Source organism: Scardinius erythrophthalmus (genome assembly GCF_964197995.2).
Source record: "Scardinius erythrophthalmus genome assembly, chromosome: 14".
Lineage (NCBI taxonomy): Eukaryota > Metazoa > Chordata > Actinopteri > Cypriniformes > Leuciscidae > Scardinius > Scardinius erythrophthalmus.
The window spans coordinates 28,788,860-28,810,232 of NC_138234.1; the positions used below are offsets into that span (position 1 = coordinate 28,788,860).

General features: G+C 39.4%; 1 protein-coding gene across 15 annotated transcripts in view; it reads left to right on the forward strand.

The window, feature by feature from the left end:
• The window catches only part of abi3bpb (ABI family, member 3 (NESH) binding protein b), a 54,905-nt gene that overhangs the window by 27,136 nt on the left and 6,396 nt on the right, over positions 1–21,373 (forward strand). The window contains exons 1-16 of one of the 15 annotated variants that reach the window (XM_081385587.1): positions 251–493; positions 5,964–6,139; positions 8,242–8,310; positions 8,493–8,625; positions 10,427–10,608; positions 10,701–10,753; positions 11,632–11,668; positions 12,396–12,467; positions 12,664–12,738; positions 14,473–14,673; positions 16,038–16,208; positions 16,773–16,838; positions 20,278–20,346; positions 20,561–20,668; positions 20,840–20,929; positions 21,057–21,266. In XM_081385587.1, the coding sequence (XP_081241713.1) occupies positions 399–493; positions 5,964–6,139; positions 8,242–8,310; positions 8,493–8,625; positions 10,427–10,608; positions 10,701–10,753; positions 11,632–11,668; positions 12,396–12,467; positions 12,664–12,738; positions 14,473–14,673; positions 16,038–16,208; positions 16,773–16,838; positions 20,278–20,346; positions 20,561–20,668; positions 20,840–20,929; positions 21,057–21,266 (1,807 nt within the window). In that variant the 5' untranslated portion in view covers positions 251–398. Of the gene's footprint in view, positions 1–250; positions 494–5,959; positions 6,140–8,241; positions 8,311–8,492; positions 8,626–10,426; positions 10,609–10,700; positions 10,754–11,631; positions 11,669–12,395; positions 12,468–12,663; positions 12,739–14,472; positions 14,674–16,037; positions 16,209–16,772; positions 16,839–20,277; positions 20,347–20,557; positions 20,669–20,839; positions 20,930–21,056; positions 21,267–21,373 lie in introns of those variants that run through there. The other 14 variants (XM_081385579.1, XM_081385586.1, XM_081385588.1 and 11 more) reach the window with 14 other exon arrangements.

Below are 21,373 nucleotides of genomic sequence, written 5' to 3' on the forward strand. Positions count from 1 at the left end.
TCCATGTATTAGGTCCAATCAGATTTTGGAGGAAACAGCCTTACACAAGCACAGACATGCACACCCACAAACACACAAGCTGCAGGAAAAAATCCTTGATGGAAGAAAAAGTGAGAGTGTGTGGTCGAGCAAGCCCAGTAAATGAAAGCCATGCCCCCACACATGTGTGTGTGTGTGTGTGGATTTGTGAAGGTGGGTGTGATTGAGGCACACATCAGCAATCTCCTCCCTCCCTGGTCACTATACATCCTAGAGGACTCCTCGCACTGTCTATCACTCAGCAGAGGCACTCAGTGAGCTCAAGAAGTCCTGACCTGACACCAACTCAAGCAGAAGAACCAGCAGCAACTGTCTTAGAGAAATCAGGCAGCATCCCTTCTCTATTGGAGCAGAGCACCATGGCAGGCAGCACTGTCCTTCACTTGGGCTTCCTTCTGACGCTTGCAGGAATTCTCCTCCTCGCATGCAGCTCCGCGCAAAGAGTCAGAGGCAAGTTCAGCACCACGGTGCCTAATGCTCGCAGAACAGGGGCACTCGTGTTTAATTTTTGTGATGCACCTGTTTGTGTTTGAGAATGCCATGCATTTCTGCAGTAGTTCACATATAATTAGGATAGCAATAGTTAAAGATTTATTATTGGAGTTGCAGGTGTTAAGCTTTAACTATAGGACAAATTTCATTATCATTAACCTGTTAAGAACATGCAATAAATCTTGCACTTGCAGGTGCATTTGGGCATGCATGAGCAGAACTGAGTGTGTATTATGGGATTTATATGCAGCAGTCAGTCTCGCATGATTATAGATGGGGCGAAGCCAAACTCTGCAAAAGCGAGAGAGAAAAAAGGATAACTGGAGCCTGAAAGGTGCTGGAAAATTAGACACGTGCAATCTGTCTGCCATTGTCCAGAGTCCAACTTGAGAAACCAGCCAGTCTTTCTGGCCAAAATCACAGTTTATTTTGTGCATGTATGTGTGTATGTATATATTCCATGAAGGTGTTTGATTGTGTGTGTTCTAGTCTAGTGCATGTGTAAATGCAGAATGAATACATTGCACCTTGGCATCCTGTTCAAAGTGCATTTGTGTATGTGTCTAAATATCTTCCAACACCATCCTTCTTAGTGCTAGTGTTGTCCGTGCATATGTGGCGTGTTTCTGTGCAAGATCTCATTCCCCCAGCATCCCTGTGGGCTCAGATTAGCTATGGCATTAGTAATACAAGCTCTCGGTTCACTATCAGCACTCGTTCATCAGCTATTAAAAACCACCTCCATCTCCAGAGGGGAAGAATGTCTGCGCTGGCTCAATGCCCTTTCTCTTGTACTGAGCGTCATTCATCACAGCTAGTCAATCAGCCCAGCAGCGTTCTGTGTTTATACTTCGTTGGCCAACTTCGTTTCCTTATGGATGTTGACTGGACAAAAAGACAGTTTAAATTACCGGGTGGGGATGAGTTCAACAAGAGTGAAGACATATTGAAAATATCTCATTCTTGCTGAAAAGAAACACGCTTATCTGATTGCTCTGGTGTAGTTTGCTGGTTTTAGAGTGGTTTTGGGCACTTTTCAGCTTGTTTTGCTTGGAGACCACTTCTGTGAAACCGCTGTACACCAGCTTGGTCAAGTCGGGGGACCAGCTAAACCAGGTTGGACAAGCTTGGCCAGACTAGGAGACCAGCTAGACCAGGTTGGACAAGCTTGGCCAGACTGGGAGACCAGCTAGACCAGGGGTAGGCAAGTTCAGTCCTAGAGAGCCGCTATCCTACAGATTTTGGCTCCAACCCTGAAAAAAACCCTCACCAGCCTATAGCCTTTGTAATCCCGAAGACATTGATTATCTTGTTCAAGTGTTTTTGAATTAGAGTTGGAGCTAAACTCTGCAGGACAGCGGCTCTCTAGGACCAAATTTGCCATCTTAACCATCTTAAACCTGTTAAAACCAGCAAACCATCTTAATCTGGTTTAAGTTTGTTCAGCATGAATGATGAATTGATAATTGACGCCTTAAAAGGAAACAGCAGTCTGAGCTGTCTGCATTTTCGCTCGACTTAGACATAGCTTTTACTTGTTACTGTACTTCGAGTTGCCGTGGGGCAAAGACAGCTTAACAACACATGTGCAGGCAGCTGTACTGTAAAAGCAAGCCATAGAGGTTCACAATGCACTCTTGGAACTGCAGCCCAATGTTATTGGGGAAACAAACATTGAATTTTGAAATGAGCATGTGTTTAGGAGTGGTGATAGCAATCAAGGGTTGTCTGTATGCTACTAATACTGGTTGTTAATATCAAAATGTGTCTAGATGAATACCTCTGAAAAGTCAGAACAAGACAGAGTGGATGAAAGGATTTGGGGGGTGAAGGGGAGATGGGAACAGCTGTTGAGTGCAGAGATCAGGACTGTTGTAAATGTGCCTGAAAGACGAATGATTTGCTGATGTACGGGAAAACATTAGATTTACGTTCCCCCCGCGCCCTCAGGTGATTTGCTTCTTCTGAAGTTTAGTGCCATTTTTAAATAATCTCCTTGGATATTTGGGTCATGTTTGTCCTTTAATGGGGTGCAAAAGAGCCTGGAGTTCTGCAGAAGGACCAGATTTCTACATTTTCCATGAAAAGTGCTGACTTAAAGAAATAGCTCACCCAAAAATGAATTTGCTTACTCTCATGTCGTTCCATTGCATGCCTTTTTTGTCTGCAAATTAAGAATGTTTCAACAGTTTTTGCCAATTCAATGACAAAACAACTGATGTTCTGATGTTCTGATACAATGGACTGATGTTCATTGTATAGACAAAAAAAAAAAAAAAAAGTCATACAGATTTGATTTGGAGGACATGAGGGTGAGTAAATAGTGATAGAATTTTCATCTTTTTTTTTTTTTTTTTTTTGCAGTGAACTAACCCTTTGGTGGTCATTCATTGTAAAGCCAAAGATCAGTTTTAGTTTTTTTTGAATTTGCTTATTTAAAGCCTTGAACATGAAGGGGGAAAAACAACTGAAATCGTTTGAGATTGATTTGATAAATTGGACTGATTTTGAATGCAGACTTGGCAAGTGCCTTGTGTAGCATGGCTTCAGTCCAGGAGGAATGCTGTGAATCAAACTGACCCTTCTAGAAATCAGTGTGTTTGTAAATTATGTTTTAAGTGGAACAAGTGCCAGACGTCCAATAAAAACTGGACCGTATTCATGCATAAAGCCAAAAACGAACCGTATCTGACAGAACACAGCTTGGGGCTGGTCTTTGACTGATCAGTCTGAACCTGGAAATCATTCAACATCAGAGCCAGGAAAGAGCATGCATGATTACGCTTGTCAGTGGTGTCAAATGAGATATACCTTCCCCCTCTGCTTCCCCTCCATAGCTATTCGCCCACCCTCTGCGTTTCTGGCTTTTTAAGGTACAACATCAAATCTTTGTATTGAAAAACATATGAAAGAATCAATCCAAGTGACTGGAAACCAAATTTTCAATTGAACTTTGGTGCAAAAAATACCAATTACTCAATGATAATTTTGTTTACTTCGCAAAGTGAAGTGCACAACATGACTTGGCTAAAAACGTATTATTAGTCAAGTAATTGGATTCATTAGGAATGGGAAATGTTTTTTTCTTTCAAAGTTTAAATGTTTTGGCTTGTTCATTTTATAATAAGAATGTGTTTCAGATTCTGAGGCTTTCAAAATGATTCATGATTTGACCAGCATGGTTCCCTTGAAAAATGTGATTGTGTTTTCCCTTGACCGTAGAGGTTAAACCATTGTCCAGCCCTTCTCCACTGGTATGGTAAAACTCTTGTAACTGCAAAGCAACATTTTACGATTCTTGTCAGATGTAAAGCTATTACATTTTGGGAACGGAAAATATCTCTCAGCTACGGCTTTTAAAACCTCTGTGGTGACAAGCTGGTGTGAACAGATAAACCAACAACACCACTCAACCGCAAGTGTCCAGCCTTGTCCGTGACTCAGAGCCTTGGCCCCAGTCTAAAGCTACACTGACACAATTTAGCAACTTAAAAAGACATCTGATAAAGAAACAAGACTGTGCCTGCCTTTTAATTATAGTTTATCAAAGTTATACGGTACATTTTTGTAATGTAACACCTAAAGTAGAGTTCATCTTAAAGTTCTCTCCACTAAGGAGTTTATTTTACAATGATCCCAGTGATTCAGAAGTGTGTATTTTTCCCTTGTACAAATTCAGCAGCTTCCCTGACCACACACACTTCCTCTCTTGTGTTTGTTTAACTGATTTCTAAAGATTAAGAAGACGAGTTACTGAATCATGTTGTAGATGTTTCACCTTTCTGCTAGTGGGATCTGAAAGGTGTCTTCTTAGACAGTTTGGAAACACAAAAAGCTTGCAATAAAACAGATTATTTCCAAACAAAATCAGTTCATAGTGACTTACATCCAAATATTATAAAAAATGTATCATAAAAGTGGTCCATCAGATTCATGTTCTATATTCCAAGTCTTCTGAAGTCATACAATAGCTTTATGTGAGGAAACCCCAAATTTAAGTCATTATTTACTGAAAATATTCCCCTCCGGTGAGCAGTTAACTCTAGAACGATTGTAACTGAATCAATGAGTTGAACTCAAGAACAGGAACAATGAATTCATATTTTTTTTCATTTAGTCTGTTCTTTTCAATGTTCTGTTTATCCATTTCACAAGCCGGAGTGAATGATTCATTCGTGAATGGATAAACTAGATCATTCAAAAGAATAGGCTAAATGTAAATATTCTTTCACTGATCCAGTTATTGCTTTCAACTCATTGAATCAATGATCTAATTACAGCAGTTCTTAACAGCTTACTAAACCATGAATAATGACTCAACTTTCTCACACAAAGCTGTCATATGATTTAAGGAAACTTGGTGTAATGCTGTTCACTATTATATGAACCTCTTTTATGGTGCTTTTTTGGTGGTCACTATGAAATGTCGCTGTGAAGATTTTTCAGAACTTTAAATATTTTACTCTACAGACATCAAATGATTTTGAAATGACATGAGGGTGAGTAAATAATGACAGAATTTTCATTTTTGGGTGAACTGTCCCTTTAATGAGCCTGATTAATGAGATCTCCAGTTAAGTTTGGTGCTTCACTGTGACTGACAGATTGGGGCGATGAGCTTGACCTGCCAAGCTTGCAATTACTTATAAAGTTAAATACACACATCACTTTCCAAAGGCCGAGACCAACCAGCTTAAATCAGTTTAAGGAGGACGATTCGTGGCCTCTTTAACTCAGCATAATCGTTAAACAGTTCTGATTGATGGGAAAAAGGTGGAAGCGGAAAAATCTCAACCCAGCCTGGTGGCTTATTGGATTTAGAATGGGCCTGAAACTGACTAGAAACATTTTCCATGCTGCAAATTATCCAATGAAATGGCAGTGAAAGATGACGCTGGTATAAAAGGAGGAAATTTATAAGGAATTGCTTGGCGCAGGTATGAAAAGATAATGATCAAATCACTTTAAATGTGTGTCAGTGTCATATTCTGAAACTGTTCAAAGCCTCATAATTCTGTTAAATATAATGCTGCGGAATATTGGAGGTCCATATGCTACTGTGCTTTGAGTGAAGCGATGAGGAGCTCAACTGTGAAAGCAATTGTCCTTGATTTACCTCAACGAATTTTTTCATGGCACACACTTTTGCACTCCTCAAAAGTGCACTCCCCCTTTGGCCACATAAATCAGTAAACCCCATAAATTCACAAACCCCATCCAACACATGGGAAACATAATGTCTTACTCTTTACTCTTTCAGTAATTAATCATTTATTCATTGCCGTGTTCTGAAAGTCACTATTTTTGTGCAATTCCTTTTTCCTGCCATTGAATGTCAAACAAAGAAACACAGAGTGTTTGAAGAGTTGCAGCACTGTTCCTGAAGCCAATTAAAAGTATTACAAACACTACTTTTTCCTCCGCACAGTAAGAAGACAGAATATGAAGGTTCGGATCAACGCCACTGGGGATACCATAGTTTTGAAGTTTGTTCGTCCCAACCCTGACATCAAACTTGAGGGCTACATCTTAGGCTATGGTTCCAGCATGTTCTCCAAACAGTTCATCCAACTTCCAGAAAACGGGGAACCCTATGAGACCGAGATTGGTGAGTTAGAGTATAACCACACTCAGCTGTTATTTCACTCAAGAGCCTGAAGGAAGCCCACAAAACAATCACTAATGTTGTTTTGTGGGTTAGCATGGGACTGGAGGAGTAACCACAAATTGTTGATTCCTTAACCCAACAAAACCACCGTCTTGATTTGCACACCTATGTTTGCGCCAACTCTTCCATTATTTGAAAGCATAAACTGTAATTAAACCCAAAATGAATGCTATTTGTTAAAGCTTTGGTAACCACAACATTTGTCAACACACAAAAGCAACAGATCACGTTTGACAAGGTAAAAAGGTCACATATTACTCCCAGTAAGGCTAACCACAATTATTTTATGTATGGACCTGTGGTCCATTCATCATCATTCCCCTAGGAGCTACAATCCCAGAGTTCATTTTGTATAGGTTAGGGCCAGGTCAGAGGGACCCTAAAGCTAATGTAAGTTTTTACTAAATGGGTTCATGCCAGATGCTTCATTTTGCTTCTGCAGGTAGAGTTCAGTTGCTTGTGGATTTATTGATAACATATTGGTCATCGGACAGTTTTTTGATATTGCATCTTTGATACAGGGCCCAAGCCCTAATAATATTTTTTTTCCTCAGAATTGGACTTTATAACTCGCAATTGCGAGTTTATATCTCACAATTCTGAGATAAGAAGCAGGATATAAACTTGCAATTGCAAGAAGAAAGTCAAAATTGTGAGAGAAAAAGTCAGAATTGCTATCAAATTTCTCTCAATTGCGAGATTATATCCCACAATTCTGACTTTATACCTCGTAATTGCGAGTTTATTATCTCGCAATTGTGAGAAAAAAAGTCTGAATTGTAAGATAAGTCACAAATATCCATAATATTCCATGGTAGAAATAAGCTTCCATAGTTATCGGCCCTAACATGAAAATAATTATCTGCTCATCAGTGTCGGACAGAATTTTTATATCCTTGAAAATCCAATTGTGGGCGATGACAAACAACATGTGATTTAAAATTGTAGTGGACAAGATCTCAAGAGTCAACCTCCAAGTCAAAGCCTTTGAAGTTCTCCACAATGAAAAGCACTGACGCAAACAGAACAAAATGATACATCAATGCTTATCCAGAAGCTTGAAAACAAAGAATTGTTTGTTCCAAAAGGAAGGGCCTCTGAGTTTTTGGCTTTTTTACCTATGCAATTCAGCATAGGAACACACAGTCACATCATTATTCAATATTGGCCACAGACAGAGGGATCATTGCTCTTGAATTTACAGTGTGTGCTGAGATTTCAATATGATACACGTGCACAACAGATGGCCGAAAGGCGAAAGCAGTTATTGGCCTCTTCCCAACCTGACATGCCACATGCACATGCACTCATAAATGTCCAGATTGTTGTGGACTTTGGAACTGGCACATTTTGTATCACCCTAATGGACTTCTTCTTCTTTTTTTCTTTTTTTTCTTCTTTTTTTTTGTCTAATGAGTTTTCCTGTGTACATATTCATAAGTTTGTTATGTATGCCTTTTTAACAGTTATCACCCCACAAATCAAATTTTGGCAAATGTGCTGTTTAATTTGGTTACATTGGAAACACGGATGTTTAGCAAACCATTGTCATCACAGAGCTATAAACTGTGTGAAAAACTTCACATTAATCAACTCGAGACATTTTACTAAATAAATATCCACCAGAATCTTTTGGAATTGTGTCAGTGACAAATAACAGTGTACAAGATAAAGAAAAGGATGAATCTTTTCTTTATATACATAAAGTTCTTAGAACTAAATATTATACCATTTTAAACACAATATTAAATTTAATGAGTTGTGTGATCATCTGGTGTAACAAACAATATCTGAGTAAAATGTATTTTTTTTACAACCAAATCAACTTTGTCATGTCATAAAAAAGGTACATTTATCAAATTTTATGAGACTTCACCTTGACACACAGGGGTCCTTTTGTTGACTCCTATACATTTCTTTTCTTGCTTATTTTGTTTATGTTGTCCGGAAGTTCATGAAAGGAACTTGCATTGCACCATGAAATTGCCCTTTTTATGGTTTTCTTTGAACTCCTAAATAACTTGAGATGCTTGCTTTCACAGATGCTGAACCCAAGTATCTGGTGGCTGTTCAGCCCATCCCAACCAATGATGTGAAGAAGCATTGCACAGGTAGCATGCATTTTAAAAAAGTATTGGCAATCGAAAAACCGAACCAGTCCATGACAGGATGTGTTTAGTGGAAAATATGCAACAGATGTGCTATAGAACCAGTGGGAATGTTTGAAAACCTTCACTTAGCATTAACTAGAAAACAAATTCCACTGCTAAATTTGATTACTGGTTTGTAACAGGTAAGGTGAACCTGGACAAACCTCTTCACCTGGTGATTGATTCTGTCACGCCGACATCTGTGCTACTATCCTGGGGAACCTACTTAAAGACACCCTACGAGGGAAACATCATGAACGACTGCTTGGAGGACGGGTGAGTTACACACACAACATCTGGATTTTACTTTTTCCTCCACCAACATGTTCCGTTTGAGTGTCCTAAATCCCTGAGGAAGACTTAATTCACTCCACTTCATATTTAGGGGCCATTTAACCTGAAAAACATGGGGAAAAAAAGATAATGAAATATCATGACACCCTGTCTCCAGTATTTAGGGGTCCCATCCTCAGAAGCGTTGCAGTGCAGTGCAGGTTTTTATGCAATGCTCTCATTGCACTGACAGGATACTAGATTTATGTTGCAACCGAGAGAGCCATTCAATGAGTGTGATGTTTTTCTATGCAGAGGGAACAAAAAGTGTGGGATATGGATCCCTGCCACTGCAGGTGTAGTGTGTGTCTACATGTTTAAATGCTTTTTGAGGATACAGGCACTGTTGGGACGCACTGACATGCTCTCAGCCTCCCTAAATCGCTCTGGTTTTCATATAGAGAAATATGTGCCCCCCCCCCCCCCCCCCGTTAAGGGGAGACTTTTGGAAAGGCCATTGGAAATGTTGACCTGGACGAAAACAGTTGGGAGCTAAAGACGTGTACCAGTGCTCTTAAACCTAACATCAGCTCCTTTGTTTAATGTCTGACAACTGCTATGGTGACAGAAAACCAGTTTACTAAGTTTTAGGGGTGTCAACATTAATACGTTAACTCATGCGATTAATTTAAAATCCTTAACGCGTTAAAATAATTTACCGCAAATAAATGATTGAAGCACGTGAAATTGCATCATTAAAGTAATTTACGTCACGTAGTAAGACGATCTTAGAAGCCGGGAGTTTATCACATTGCATCTACAATGGCGCAAACACATGGTTGGTGAAAATTTCTATTCAAACCCTTTGACCTGATTTCACTTCTCTATTTGTGATCAGATCACTTTTAAACTGCTAAACTCTTTCAGTCCAATGATTGAGTAAGTGAATCATTCAAACAATCAGACCAAAACAGCGCGGATAAAGAAAACCATGCTGATTACATCAGAGATGGCAGAGAGAATAGACTCATGTTGCATTTTCAAGGAATTATTCATTCCAGTGTGTTTCGCTTTAAAACTCTGTTTCTGAGAAGCGCGAGCCCTCATGCATTGTGCTGTGTGAAATACAGACAGAAAGGAATGCCCAAACATCCCACTGCTGTGTGGCCAGATGATACGCAAACTACGTTTCTCGGCTGGATAAAGCAAACCATTGTCTTAATCGCTAAAGTTTTGATAGATGAGGATTGCAATCAAGGTAAAAACGATTACGGTGACGTACAGGAGTCACATGTGTGAGTCCGTTATATTGATTCACAAACCTGTTTGGTATCACACCTTGACTTGTCTAAAATGTAAACAAGCTCTTTGCTGATGCATTGTACACGTACTGTGAATTCTAAAAAGTTTTTTTTTTTTTTTTTACTGTAATGTTTTTCATGGGTGCTTTGCTGTGCATACATTTATGAATTATATGGACTCCTTATATTGGTTATTTGGTGTCCTTTTGGAATCTCCAAGTGTCCTTTTGGAAAGACATCTAAATTTACCTTGAAAAAAGCTTGCAGAAAATACAGTTTTGTGAGAATCGCCTTGAATCTGATGGTTTACTTTGCTGGCAAATGATGAGAAAATGAATGTGTTGAACAAGATAAATGGTGTATGCTTAATTTCACGATAAGTGTGCGATTAAAATAATCTATTGACAGCCCTACTACATAATTTAATGATTGATTATGACTAGCCAAAACGGTGTACAAATGACTCTTGAGCCTTTTAGATAACCAACGTGTCTTTGAACCAGGCATTACACCATCCGCTATAGAGAAAGAAACAGGAAGTGGATCTACCAAACCTGCCCCACCTCTGATACCGTAATCGACAACCTCAAGCCCAACACACCCTATGAATTTGGCGTCCGATCCAACAAAGACGACCGTAGTGGAATGTGGAGCAAGCCAGTGATCCACAACACCAACATGGGAGGTAACAGATACCCTAAACATCCATTCAAGGTTTTGTCTGAGAAGCTGAAAGATGATCAAGTCTAACTTGCATTGCCACTGTTTTGTTTTCAGACAAAAACTTCCAGATAACCTACAAGCCGAACAGACCCCTTGTCAAGACTTTGGTATGTAGTGTTGTTTCATAACAACTTTTATATAGTGTAAAGGACTGTCAACCTAATGACTTTAACAGGCAAAACCACATGCCATGCACAACTTTAAGAGTTTGTGTGATGTCTCCGTTATTTAATTCAAACCATGTTCACATTCTGAGACAAAAATATCTTTTTATTTTGTATGGGGCATTGGTGCAAAAAAACAACAACACAGCGGTCACAAAAAAATCAAACTAGAATATCATAGAGATTTTAGGGGTGGAAACTTTTGATTTAAGTAATGAGTAAGCAACAGGTGAAGCCACTAGCAATGCCCTGATAACCACCCAAAACACCACCATAACCACATTACAATGCCCTGGTACCACCTCGGAAAATTTAAATATTTTAAAATAAGCAAATAATATAATGCTAGCACTCTATTATCTTACTTTTTGACATTTTCTCTTCCATCCCTGCTGAAAAAAAAGCAGTTTAAACAAGTCTGGTTTGCGGGTCTAAGCTTGCTTAAGATGGTTATCTGGTCTCCCACCATGCTTTGGCAAGATTACCTTTCTTAGTTTGTTGTGCTTTCTGGTCTATTTATGAACTGTCATGGACATAAAGAACTGTGCCTGCGAGCAAACTCTTTCTCACATATTCTCAATCTCTTAAGTCAAGAATCCAGTTGTTGTATGTGTGTAAGGTATTCAATCTTCTCAGTGGAGGCAAGAAATAATACATGCCTGTCAGGGCATTTCAGGAACACTTTAGACACGGTGGAAGAGACCCTGATTGCAGAGTTCTTTTACATGAAATGAAGACAGAACGCTGTTCTGTGTTCTTTCACTCTACACTTCATTTTTAAAGAGGGTAGAAAAAAAATGTGTGTAACCCTCTTTTTACAGGCTGGACCTCACAGCAGTCTGTTCCCACCTCGACATGGTAAGACCATCAACTACTACTTTTAAGAATTGCCCCTTGTGTAGTAAAGAAAACAAGAGAATTCTGTCATCATTTACTCACCCTATGTCATTTCAAACTCGTATGGCTTTTCTTCTTCCTTAAAAAAAAACAAAAAAAAAACACTGTTCTTTTCCATACAATAAAACCATATAATGATGGGCTTTCGAACTTTAAAAACAAAGCACCTTTATCAAATATCAAGAAAAGTAGTTTGGGGGCACTTTTAGTATTCAGGTGGCCTGGTGTGGGGAACAAACTGAAATTTAGGTGAACTGTGTAATTTCTGTGGTTCTGATGGCAACAATCTGCCATTAGTCGAACAAACAGATAGCTCCGCCCCAAACTCACACCATTGGTTGAGGTAGTGTTGCCACGCTGGGCTGGTCGGAATCCTCAAACAAACAAAGCAATGTTTTGATAGCAAAGTGACATTGTTTACTCCTTGGGAAGCAATCTACCAGAAGGCTTTTGGGTGTTTTTAAAGGTGCTTTTTGTCATTTTAAATCTTGAAAGCCTTTTTTTATACCTTGACAAATCCTGGTCAATGTATGCTGGATGATTACTTGCAAGTAAGTAAGAGTAAATCATGACAGATTGTTTCAGTCCATGTGTAAAATGGGTCAAACTACTTTCAGTACTGTTCTTTTTTTCCTATCTGTTTGAAAGTGTTTTGTGTTGGTTTCCTCCTTCACAATCTTCTTTCTAGGTATACCCAACATAAGCCAGCCAGGATCGCCCAAAAATACAGGCGTTAATGGAGGTCCCAAGACATCTTTTGGTAATTTTCCCCTCACTCTTTCTGTTTGCACTCTTCTTTCATACAGGGTTTTATTGCAGTCAATCGAAGTCATGCTCACAGTAAAGACATTTAATACTCTCTCCCTCTCAAGAGCCTTGTTGGGGATGCCTGCTCACTTTTTCTCTCTAATTTTTTATTTTTTTCCATTTACGAAACATTGCATTATTTCCCACAGCTCCACCAATGGGTCAGCAAGGAACTGTGGCTGCTCCAAGAGCCAATGAGCCAAAATGGCCTCAGCTCCCATTGGGTAACCGAGAGAAATTTTGTTTTGAAGTTTTGCTTATGAGCAGTCAGTTGGTAATCGCTTTGCTGGGTGTGGGCGGGGATTAAAGACATCCGCTGTTATGATTGGCTGCATGCTGGCATGCCTTGTAAGAACGTTGAGTTAGAAAGTCCCAATCCTGCCGTGATGAGGATTCCTGACCGGTCGCCTCCACAGTGAGGAGGAGGTGTGAGTGTAAGTTTTCCCAGGGTGCTGTGCAGCGAAACCCCTCTGCGGTCACGCATGGTCACGCATTGGCGCAGTCTCTGTAGGCCTGCTCACGCTCCACCCATCAGCACCAGTCAGATTCTGTGTCCACCAATCAGCTCTCTCTCTGTCACACTCATCTCTGCCCATTCAGTCCCCTATCATTTCATCACCTGTCAATCACATCATAACTGTTAAAATGTTTGGTTTCCTCATTACTGTGGCCATAAATGACACTCTTATGTCTTTATTTCTGCCATTTTTTTCTCTTTGTTCCTCTGTGTCACTGAATATTTCCCATAATGTTAATACTGAATGTTTCCAAACGGAACCCAATAAGTGATAAATACCTCAAACTACCCCACAATTATTAATTAATAAAATAATTGTGTATATATAGTGGTAAATTTAACATCAAATGATGGCTCTATTAAATCTTATTCCACTAAATAAAAATGATATGTAATTTATATGTAAATTTTTTAATTATATGTATTGAACATGGTAACCACAATTGTGTACCATGGTATCATCATATAATCATCACTTTACCATTGTATTGGCAGAGTAAGGTCATAAGGTCGTATTATGATATAAAAATTTTAGTAGTCAGTAAAATCCAGCGTGTCAGTCAGCACTCATGTACCAAATTTAATCAGTACACTATTACGATACTGTACAAAGACTGATATCAGTTTGTTTTTACTATCAGCTTTTTTCATAGGTTCACTCTTCATCCTCTTTTTCTGAACCTCATCTGTTTTTTCATCTTCCATCATCTTTACCTGATTTCCTCAACCCTTTCATTCATTTTCAGAGTTTTTTGCATTTTGGTCTGCTGGCCTTCGTTCAGTCTGCATGAAGTCACTGCATGCAGAGAAAGAATCAGTCCCATGTTATTAGTTCTAGCAGGGAAAGGCAGAAATCTGGGAGTCCCACTTCCTTTCCTGTCTTCCTCTGTCTCTGAACTCTGGATAAGATAACATTACATCTCTGTGTGCCAAACTGATTATGAGACCAAAGTCAACAAGTTAATTCTCAACCCCCTAGGCAAAACTGTCAAGACAAGTGCTCAACATCGATAACAGACACTTAAGCGTCCGTTCCATCTGAACTCGATGGAATGGAACTGAGAAACTCTTACAAACAAGCTTAATATCGATGCAATGCAAACAACTTCCAAACAGTCTTAACAACATTAATCTAAAGTCCACCCTGTAATACTCCTCTAATCATGGTCTCAACAGTCAGTCCTACTGGAAAATCCAGATAAAACCAGTTCAAGGTGGTCCAAACAGCTGGTACAGGCCGGTCTAGTTGGATTACCAGTCATCCTACCACCTGGTGGGGCCTCGTAGGTTACCCTGGATTAAGCTGCTTGAACACTGGTTAAACTGGTGAGCTGGTTAATCAGGATCCATCTTCAACTGGTTGACCAACTAGACCATCTTGAGCTGGAATGACTTGGTTTTTCCAGCATGGAGGGCTCATCTGCTCCTTTCTCCTAAACAGATTCAAACAGCCATGTTAGAAATGACTCCTCTCAGCTGGTGGAGATCCCTCCTGTCCTTCCCCAACACCTACCCACTAAACCCTCCCGTCCTTCAGTCACCCCTACCCCCAATTCCTTACCCAGCAGTACCCGGACACCCCTACACGGACGCCCTCAAACCAGGGCACCTAGTGCCACTCAGATGCCACATAGTTCCTCTGGTAATTCCTATGTTTCCTTCTTATTTTTTTAAGTTGACGGTTGACAGGTAATGAGAAAATAACATATTGCGTTAGTGATTCACTATTCACCACACAGATACTTGGAATTTTGCCGTTCAACCTTTGGCTACATGTTCTACCACTGCAAACTTAGTCTAAACACCAGAATATCAGACTTCAAAGCTTTATTCAATTCATTCTCCTATTTTTTTTTTTTTTCGGGTGCTTTTGGAGAAAAGTGATACACAGGAAATTAATGGATGTTCAAACCACGTTTCAATCAAACGCAGTCATTCGGTAACTTCAGCCACAAACAGACATTATTTCACACTCCGGCTCAATGGATTACAGGAAGAGCTGTCTCTAGTCTGTGTGAGCGAGACGGCCAGTAAAAACAGCAAGAACCGGTTACATCAGTTCATATAATCCTCTCATTTATTTGCTCTGTCAGGCAAGCTATCACAACTGTCCATCGGTGTATATCATGTCTGTGTTATTGTCTGAAGTCACAGCTTTCCTGTATCCTCCCCTACACCATGTTTTGTCTTCACAGGAATGCACTGCTGCACTTTAATTCAACCACCAACACATCAGATTTAGCCTTACTGTAGTCAGAACAATGAAATTATTATTGATAAATTCACACAATCATCCAGTTTTACCTTAAACAATGTAGTAAGCTTCCAACAAAGACAGTATTTTTTACACATTGTAAGCGTTCCAAAATGTATGCTACATGCTAGCATACATCCTATGTGGAAAACATATAACTATGCAAATCAAGTGATAGTAGGAATGGTATAATTAGGTATTATTATTTAAGTACTGAAAAGTATCAATTAAAAACTGAAATGTAGTTATATTACTCTATATTTTTATGTTTATGGAAATGTTGCACTGTTAGCTTAGCAACATGCTAGCATGAGACTATTGAAATCAATTTTATGTTGGGTCTCTATTGTACTTTGCGTGTGAAACGGTATTTGTATGATGTGCAAAGTTGCTACCGATGGAAAGTGTTCCAAATCAGAAGGTAATTTCAGTTAGGATGCTAGGCTAGCAAGGCAGATCACTTGTTTTGGTGTCATGATTCATGAATGTCATTTTCCTTTTAGTGAAAGAATGTACTATACAGTTTAATTTAGCATTTGAAGATCTGAATCAACACTTAAAGAAAACTTAAATTTCTTGATGGTATGTTGAAACACAACTAGCTAACTTTGACATCTCTCATCAGCCCACAGATAGAAAAACTTTTTAACACATAGCAGCCCTTACATAATTGTACAGTATCTGCCCCAGCATGCACTTCACTTCCTAAAGCCGACAAGGCATAACAAAAGCTGCTGTTGTTTTTTATCTAGGTAAGAGCATCCGGAGAGACTCCATCTCTTCTCTTCCATCCAAACCCATCGATTCGGTCCTAACAGGGACCACCAGGAACCACACGTCACGGAGCAGAAACCCTTTCTCTCTCCCTAATGACATGAGACATTCTTCCCCCAGGCCCGGCGACTCCTCCAGAAGATATGGGGGTAAAAGACATTACTCTTACCCCTCTTATGCTAGTCTTTTTATTTCTCTACTCTTTTTTTTGTGTGTGTGTTTTCTCTTCTGCTTTTCTTTTTTATTTATTTATTTTTACCTAACTAAAAAAAAAAAAAAACAGTTAAGAAAAATAATAATATTACTTAAGAAAATGATTTTCTTTTCTTTTGCTCTGCATTCTTCCCTGTCAGCACAATGCCATTTGGTTGCAGTTCTCTTGGGGCATTTTCTCTTCAAGAGCCCATTTTTTTTCCTTTGAAACATGTGGTGTGTGTGTGTGTGTTCAAACCAGCTATCATACTCTGTCACACCTGACAGTTTTACTGTCAGCAAAGTATGTGTGATTTAGCCCGATGGGCAAGCAGACCGCCAGCATTTGCACTAATCTGATCTTGAAAAGCCTCTCTTCCCCTCAGGCAGTTGAGCGGCCGCCTATAACTCTCTATGTAAACCCCAGTTTTCTTCAGCTGCAGTGCATCTCAGCAAAACCAACATGATGCTACCTTATTCTTCCTTTTCTCCATAACATCCACTCTTTTCCCCTCCAACAGTTAACGGTGAGCACCATAAGGGACTTTCTCTCCCCAAACCAGTCATCTGGTCCAGACCAAGAATGGGTAAACAGAGCCAACTCGTCCTGTTTGTGTGTTAGCCATCATTAACCTGCAGAAATATTGTTTGTGACGCAGCCCATATGCCCATGTTGGTGTCCTTCCCATCCATAATCTCCTGTAAACTCGTGTCTGTCCATTCATCCATCCACTCATTCACCAGTCAACCCATTTGCTCGCAAATCTGCCTGTTGTCTTCAACGTTTGTTGTCGTTTTGCAAGCTTATGCAGATCCCAAGCTGCCGCGAGCTTTGTGGTGTAATTGTCAAAGCTTTTCCCCAGATTGGTTTCTTTCATTTCTAAACCATCATGGTGCTGTAGGACATTTATTTTCAAGAGAAAAACATGTCTTTTGGAGGACACAGAAACCCACCGCAATGTCCTAAACTGTCTCATAACATTCTGTGGCTCTTTTATTTGTGCATTTCAGCAATAATGTTTGAAACTCCCTTCTGCAGAGGACTGTAGCTGCTTCTGGTTAAAGTTCATTGTGTGCATGACTACTTGCATGCTTTATAGTAGTCATGAGCTTCCATGTGGTATGAGGTCTTTTTCAATATGCCATATTGTTTATTTGTGTAGCAAAAACAAAAAAGGCTGAAAGATGACAACATTTTTGTATTTATCCACAACCTATTAATTCACATTACTGTTATTTTCAACACAAATGGCAAAATTCAAGGGCACCTTACTAAGAATTGCTTTAGCGCTATGAAGTGAACTAGTTGACGTCATACAAATATGCGGTGAACTCAATTCACACGGCGTATCGGTTCTGACTAGACTTGGTTTTGGAAGACGCAGCAGACTTTTGCAATACGGCGTACTTTCCAAGACTATGCATTATGACTCCACCACTGCGATATTTAAATTTCCAAAAAGTACGTACGACTACACTAAATGTTTGGATATTTGCCTGTTCATACTCTTCCCTATTATTTGATCATTTGATGACAAACAAAACAATCCCAGGTCTGCAAAGTGATGTCACGTCATATAGCTTGTGCAAAGACAGTGGAATACAACAAAACGGATCATTTAAATTAGCACAGTTTGTTGGCATGGATTCTCTATCTTCTGATCAAAAGCCAGAGATCTGTGGAGATCAGTGGTGGCTCTCATTAAAGAGGGGTCTTATGGCAGATTTGCTTGACAGTGATTGCCTGAAATTTTCTAACCAATGTAATGATACCACAAGAGTTTCAGATCACCCAAAACATTGGGCATCACCACCGAAAACCTCAGCTACCTCTCTGGAAATTGCTTTCCCTCTGTAAAAGTATGACATCTGTTGGTCTTTAGTTTTATTTTCTGTAAAGCTTGGCTTTTTCACCACCCAGCTTTGCAATTTTAACTCGTACCATAGGGTTTAGTGAGCTGAGCTGTGTTTGATTGCCCTGTGATGAACTGAGGGTTTCACAACTGGTTCCTTGGATGTAAATTGAATCAGTTTTCCTGGGAAGGGCCCACATGTTCTAGTCTGTTTGCTTTTTGGCTGTACTCCAAGATGGCACTGAGAACTGAAGGCTTGAAAGGTGGATGAAGTGCCAATGGTTAGACTTGATCCATGCAATGAGAAAGAAAACAAGCAATTTTCTCTCATTTCCAATTAACTTAGAGTTTGAACAATCTGCTCCTCCCATTTAGCAAAGCATCCAAATTGCAGGTTCTCAAAAGTAAACAATCATAGTCAGTTTGATACTTTAGTTTCCATAGATCAAGGATTTGAAAATCACTTTTTTTTTTCATATTAGAAGATTTCTTGTCCTTTCCATTTTCAAATTGGCTTATTGGATTTATTTCCCTTTCCTTTTTATTAAGATGTCAATTTCTTAAAAGCTGAAAGCCGTTGACGCCGATAGGCTCGTGGGCAGTGTGCCGACAGCGCTGTTGCGCTTCGGGCGACCCAAGTTCAAGTCCCGACCCGTGGATCTTTCCTGATCCTGTCCCCCTCTCTCTCTCTCCTACTTTGCTTCCTGTCTGTAACTGTCCTATCATAATAAAGGCAAAAACGCAAAATATAAATCTTTAAAAGCTGAAAGAGGAAAAAAAAAATCACCTAAAATCGAAGAGGTGTGAAACTCATTCAACCCCAAAAAATAATAAGAAAGGGAACTTTTGCATTAAACTCGTATTGCCTTTTGCTTTGCTGAAAAATTAGCTAAACCAAGTTGAGGCTGGTAGTGATGTGTTCCACTGTTTTTCATGAGAATTAAATCTTAGGTTAAGAGAGCATGAGCAGGATAATAATAATAGTAATGCATTTTATTTATAGGCGCCTTTCAAAACAATCGAGGACATCTTACAACTTAATGACAGTCATGAAATACAAGAAAGCAATACAATCAAAGCAACATCAGCATTAAGATAGCCTAATCCATAAATTAAAATTAATTAAAAAGATGGAGTTTTAAGACATGGTTTAAAAGTAATGGAGATCACTTTCACATACAAATTGTGGAAGAGAGTTCCAGAGACGAGGAGCAACAGAGTTGAACGCTCTGGATCCCATAGTGGTTAATCGAACAGCTGGTTAACAAGGGAAACAGATGAGGAATATTTAAGAGTGCGGGTGGGAGTATAAATGTGAAGCAAGTCAGAGTGATATGAGGGTACAGGATTGTGCAGAGCTTTAAAAGTAAAAAGCTGAATCTCTTCCTCTACACAATATTTAACAGGAAGCCAGTGTAATTGATAAATCACAGGAGAGATGTGCTCAATGGAAGAGGTTCAAGTAATTATGCGGGCGGCTGAGTTTTGGACCAACTATGAAGAAGATTTAGATGTAGCCCAAATAGGAGAGAGTTACAGTAATCAATCCGTGAAGTAACTATCATGTACAAGAATAGCTGCGGTAGTGGGTATAAGAAATGGACCAAGACGACTGATGTTCCGTAAGTGGAAATATGTGGACTGAGTGACATTATTAACATGTCTTTCAAAAGACAAGCTACTATCAAGTATGGCACCCAAACTCTTAATCTGAGAAGACAGTGAAATTATGGAAATATAAATAGTAAGTGAAAAGCTGTCAAATTTTGCCAGATTGGATTTAGTTCCAACAAGAAGAACCTCAGTTGTATCAGTATTTAGCTTGAGAAAACTGCAGGAGAATGGGGATTAGATCTCATCTAAACTGTTCAAGAGGGAAGAAGAACAATGAGTATAATTAGGCTAGGAGGACAAATAGAGCTGAGTGTCATCCATGTAGCAGTGGAAATTAATACAAAATATCTTAAAAATATGACCAAGAGGTAAAAGGTAGATAATAAGTGGGTTGTGTGGCAAATAGATGGAAGGGCTACTTCTGACCTCTTACTGCTGTGTTTCTGGTGCAATTTTTTGACTTAGCGCATCCTTGTTTGTTCATTTATTACTGGAAAAGGGAGAGGAAACTTGATTCTGGCCTGACTTCACTTCATCACTTTCACTTCCATCTTTGCAGGTTCTCCAGCTGCACGCCTTCCTATTCCACCAAAAAAGCCTAATCTTGTGGGCAAGCCTGGAGGATTAGGTGGGTAAAAAGTTAACTGAACTTAAAAGTACAACCAAAAAGGAGCAAAAAATTATTTTGTCATAACAATTGACCCTTAGACTACAAAAATGTGAATTAAAAATGTTTTACAGGCTTTTCTGCCAGTTAACACTGAACAACTTAGGAAGATGTTATGTTTAAAACATTTAATGTATTCACTCACTCATTAATCATTAACTCATTAACACAGCAGACAAGATAACAGGCCTGAATCAGGACAAAGATTCTATCTTGAAACCCAAGCTGCTACCAGTTACAGCAAAACCATTCAAACCAAAGACAACTGCTCCTGCAGTGACAGGTTTGTCTTCAGGGTTTTTTTCTTTTCTTTATAATATTCTTCAATATTCTGCTGAAGGTTAGACATTCTTTTAATACATTTTCACGTGGTGTATAAAAATACCATGGTGGTAACAATCTGTTAACCACTGGTTTGAAATTATTGACACTGTTCATATTTTTGGTGTCCTAGCACCCCGATTTGAGACCTGGGAGAACTCTTCAGTATTCAGCTCTGTTCCTGCTTCTAAAGTTGATGCCCTGGGCAAAGAACGCTACATTGGTAACGAGACTTTCTTAATCACTGTAGCCGTGCATGCCAAGAACTCTGAATGATGCTAATTTGAGTTTCAGAGCCAAAGCAAAGAAGATAAGTGTCTGAATTTAAACACAAATGTGTTGTTGTCCAGCTCCACATGTGGTCTATAAGACAGATAAGAAGCCAGATGAGCCCTGCTCCATCACCACCTCTCTGAGTTACTTCCCTGAGGAGGAGGGTGGAGAACAAAATGTCACCAACCCTCCAAGAACAGCCCCATCCAACCTCACCGTTGTAACCGTGGAAGGATGCCCCTCCTTCATTATTCTCGACTGGGAGAAAACCGATAATGAAACAACAGGTAGGACAGAGGGATGGATTATCAAAGGAAACCCAAAGTCTAATGTCTGTTGGGTTATACCCATTTGTATCTGAGGAATGGAATGCGCAATATGTTGTGGTGTTAGA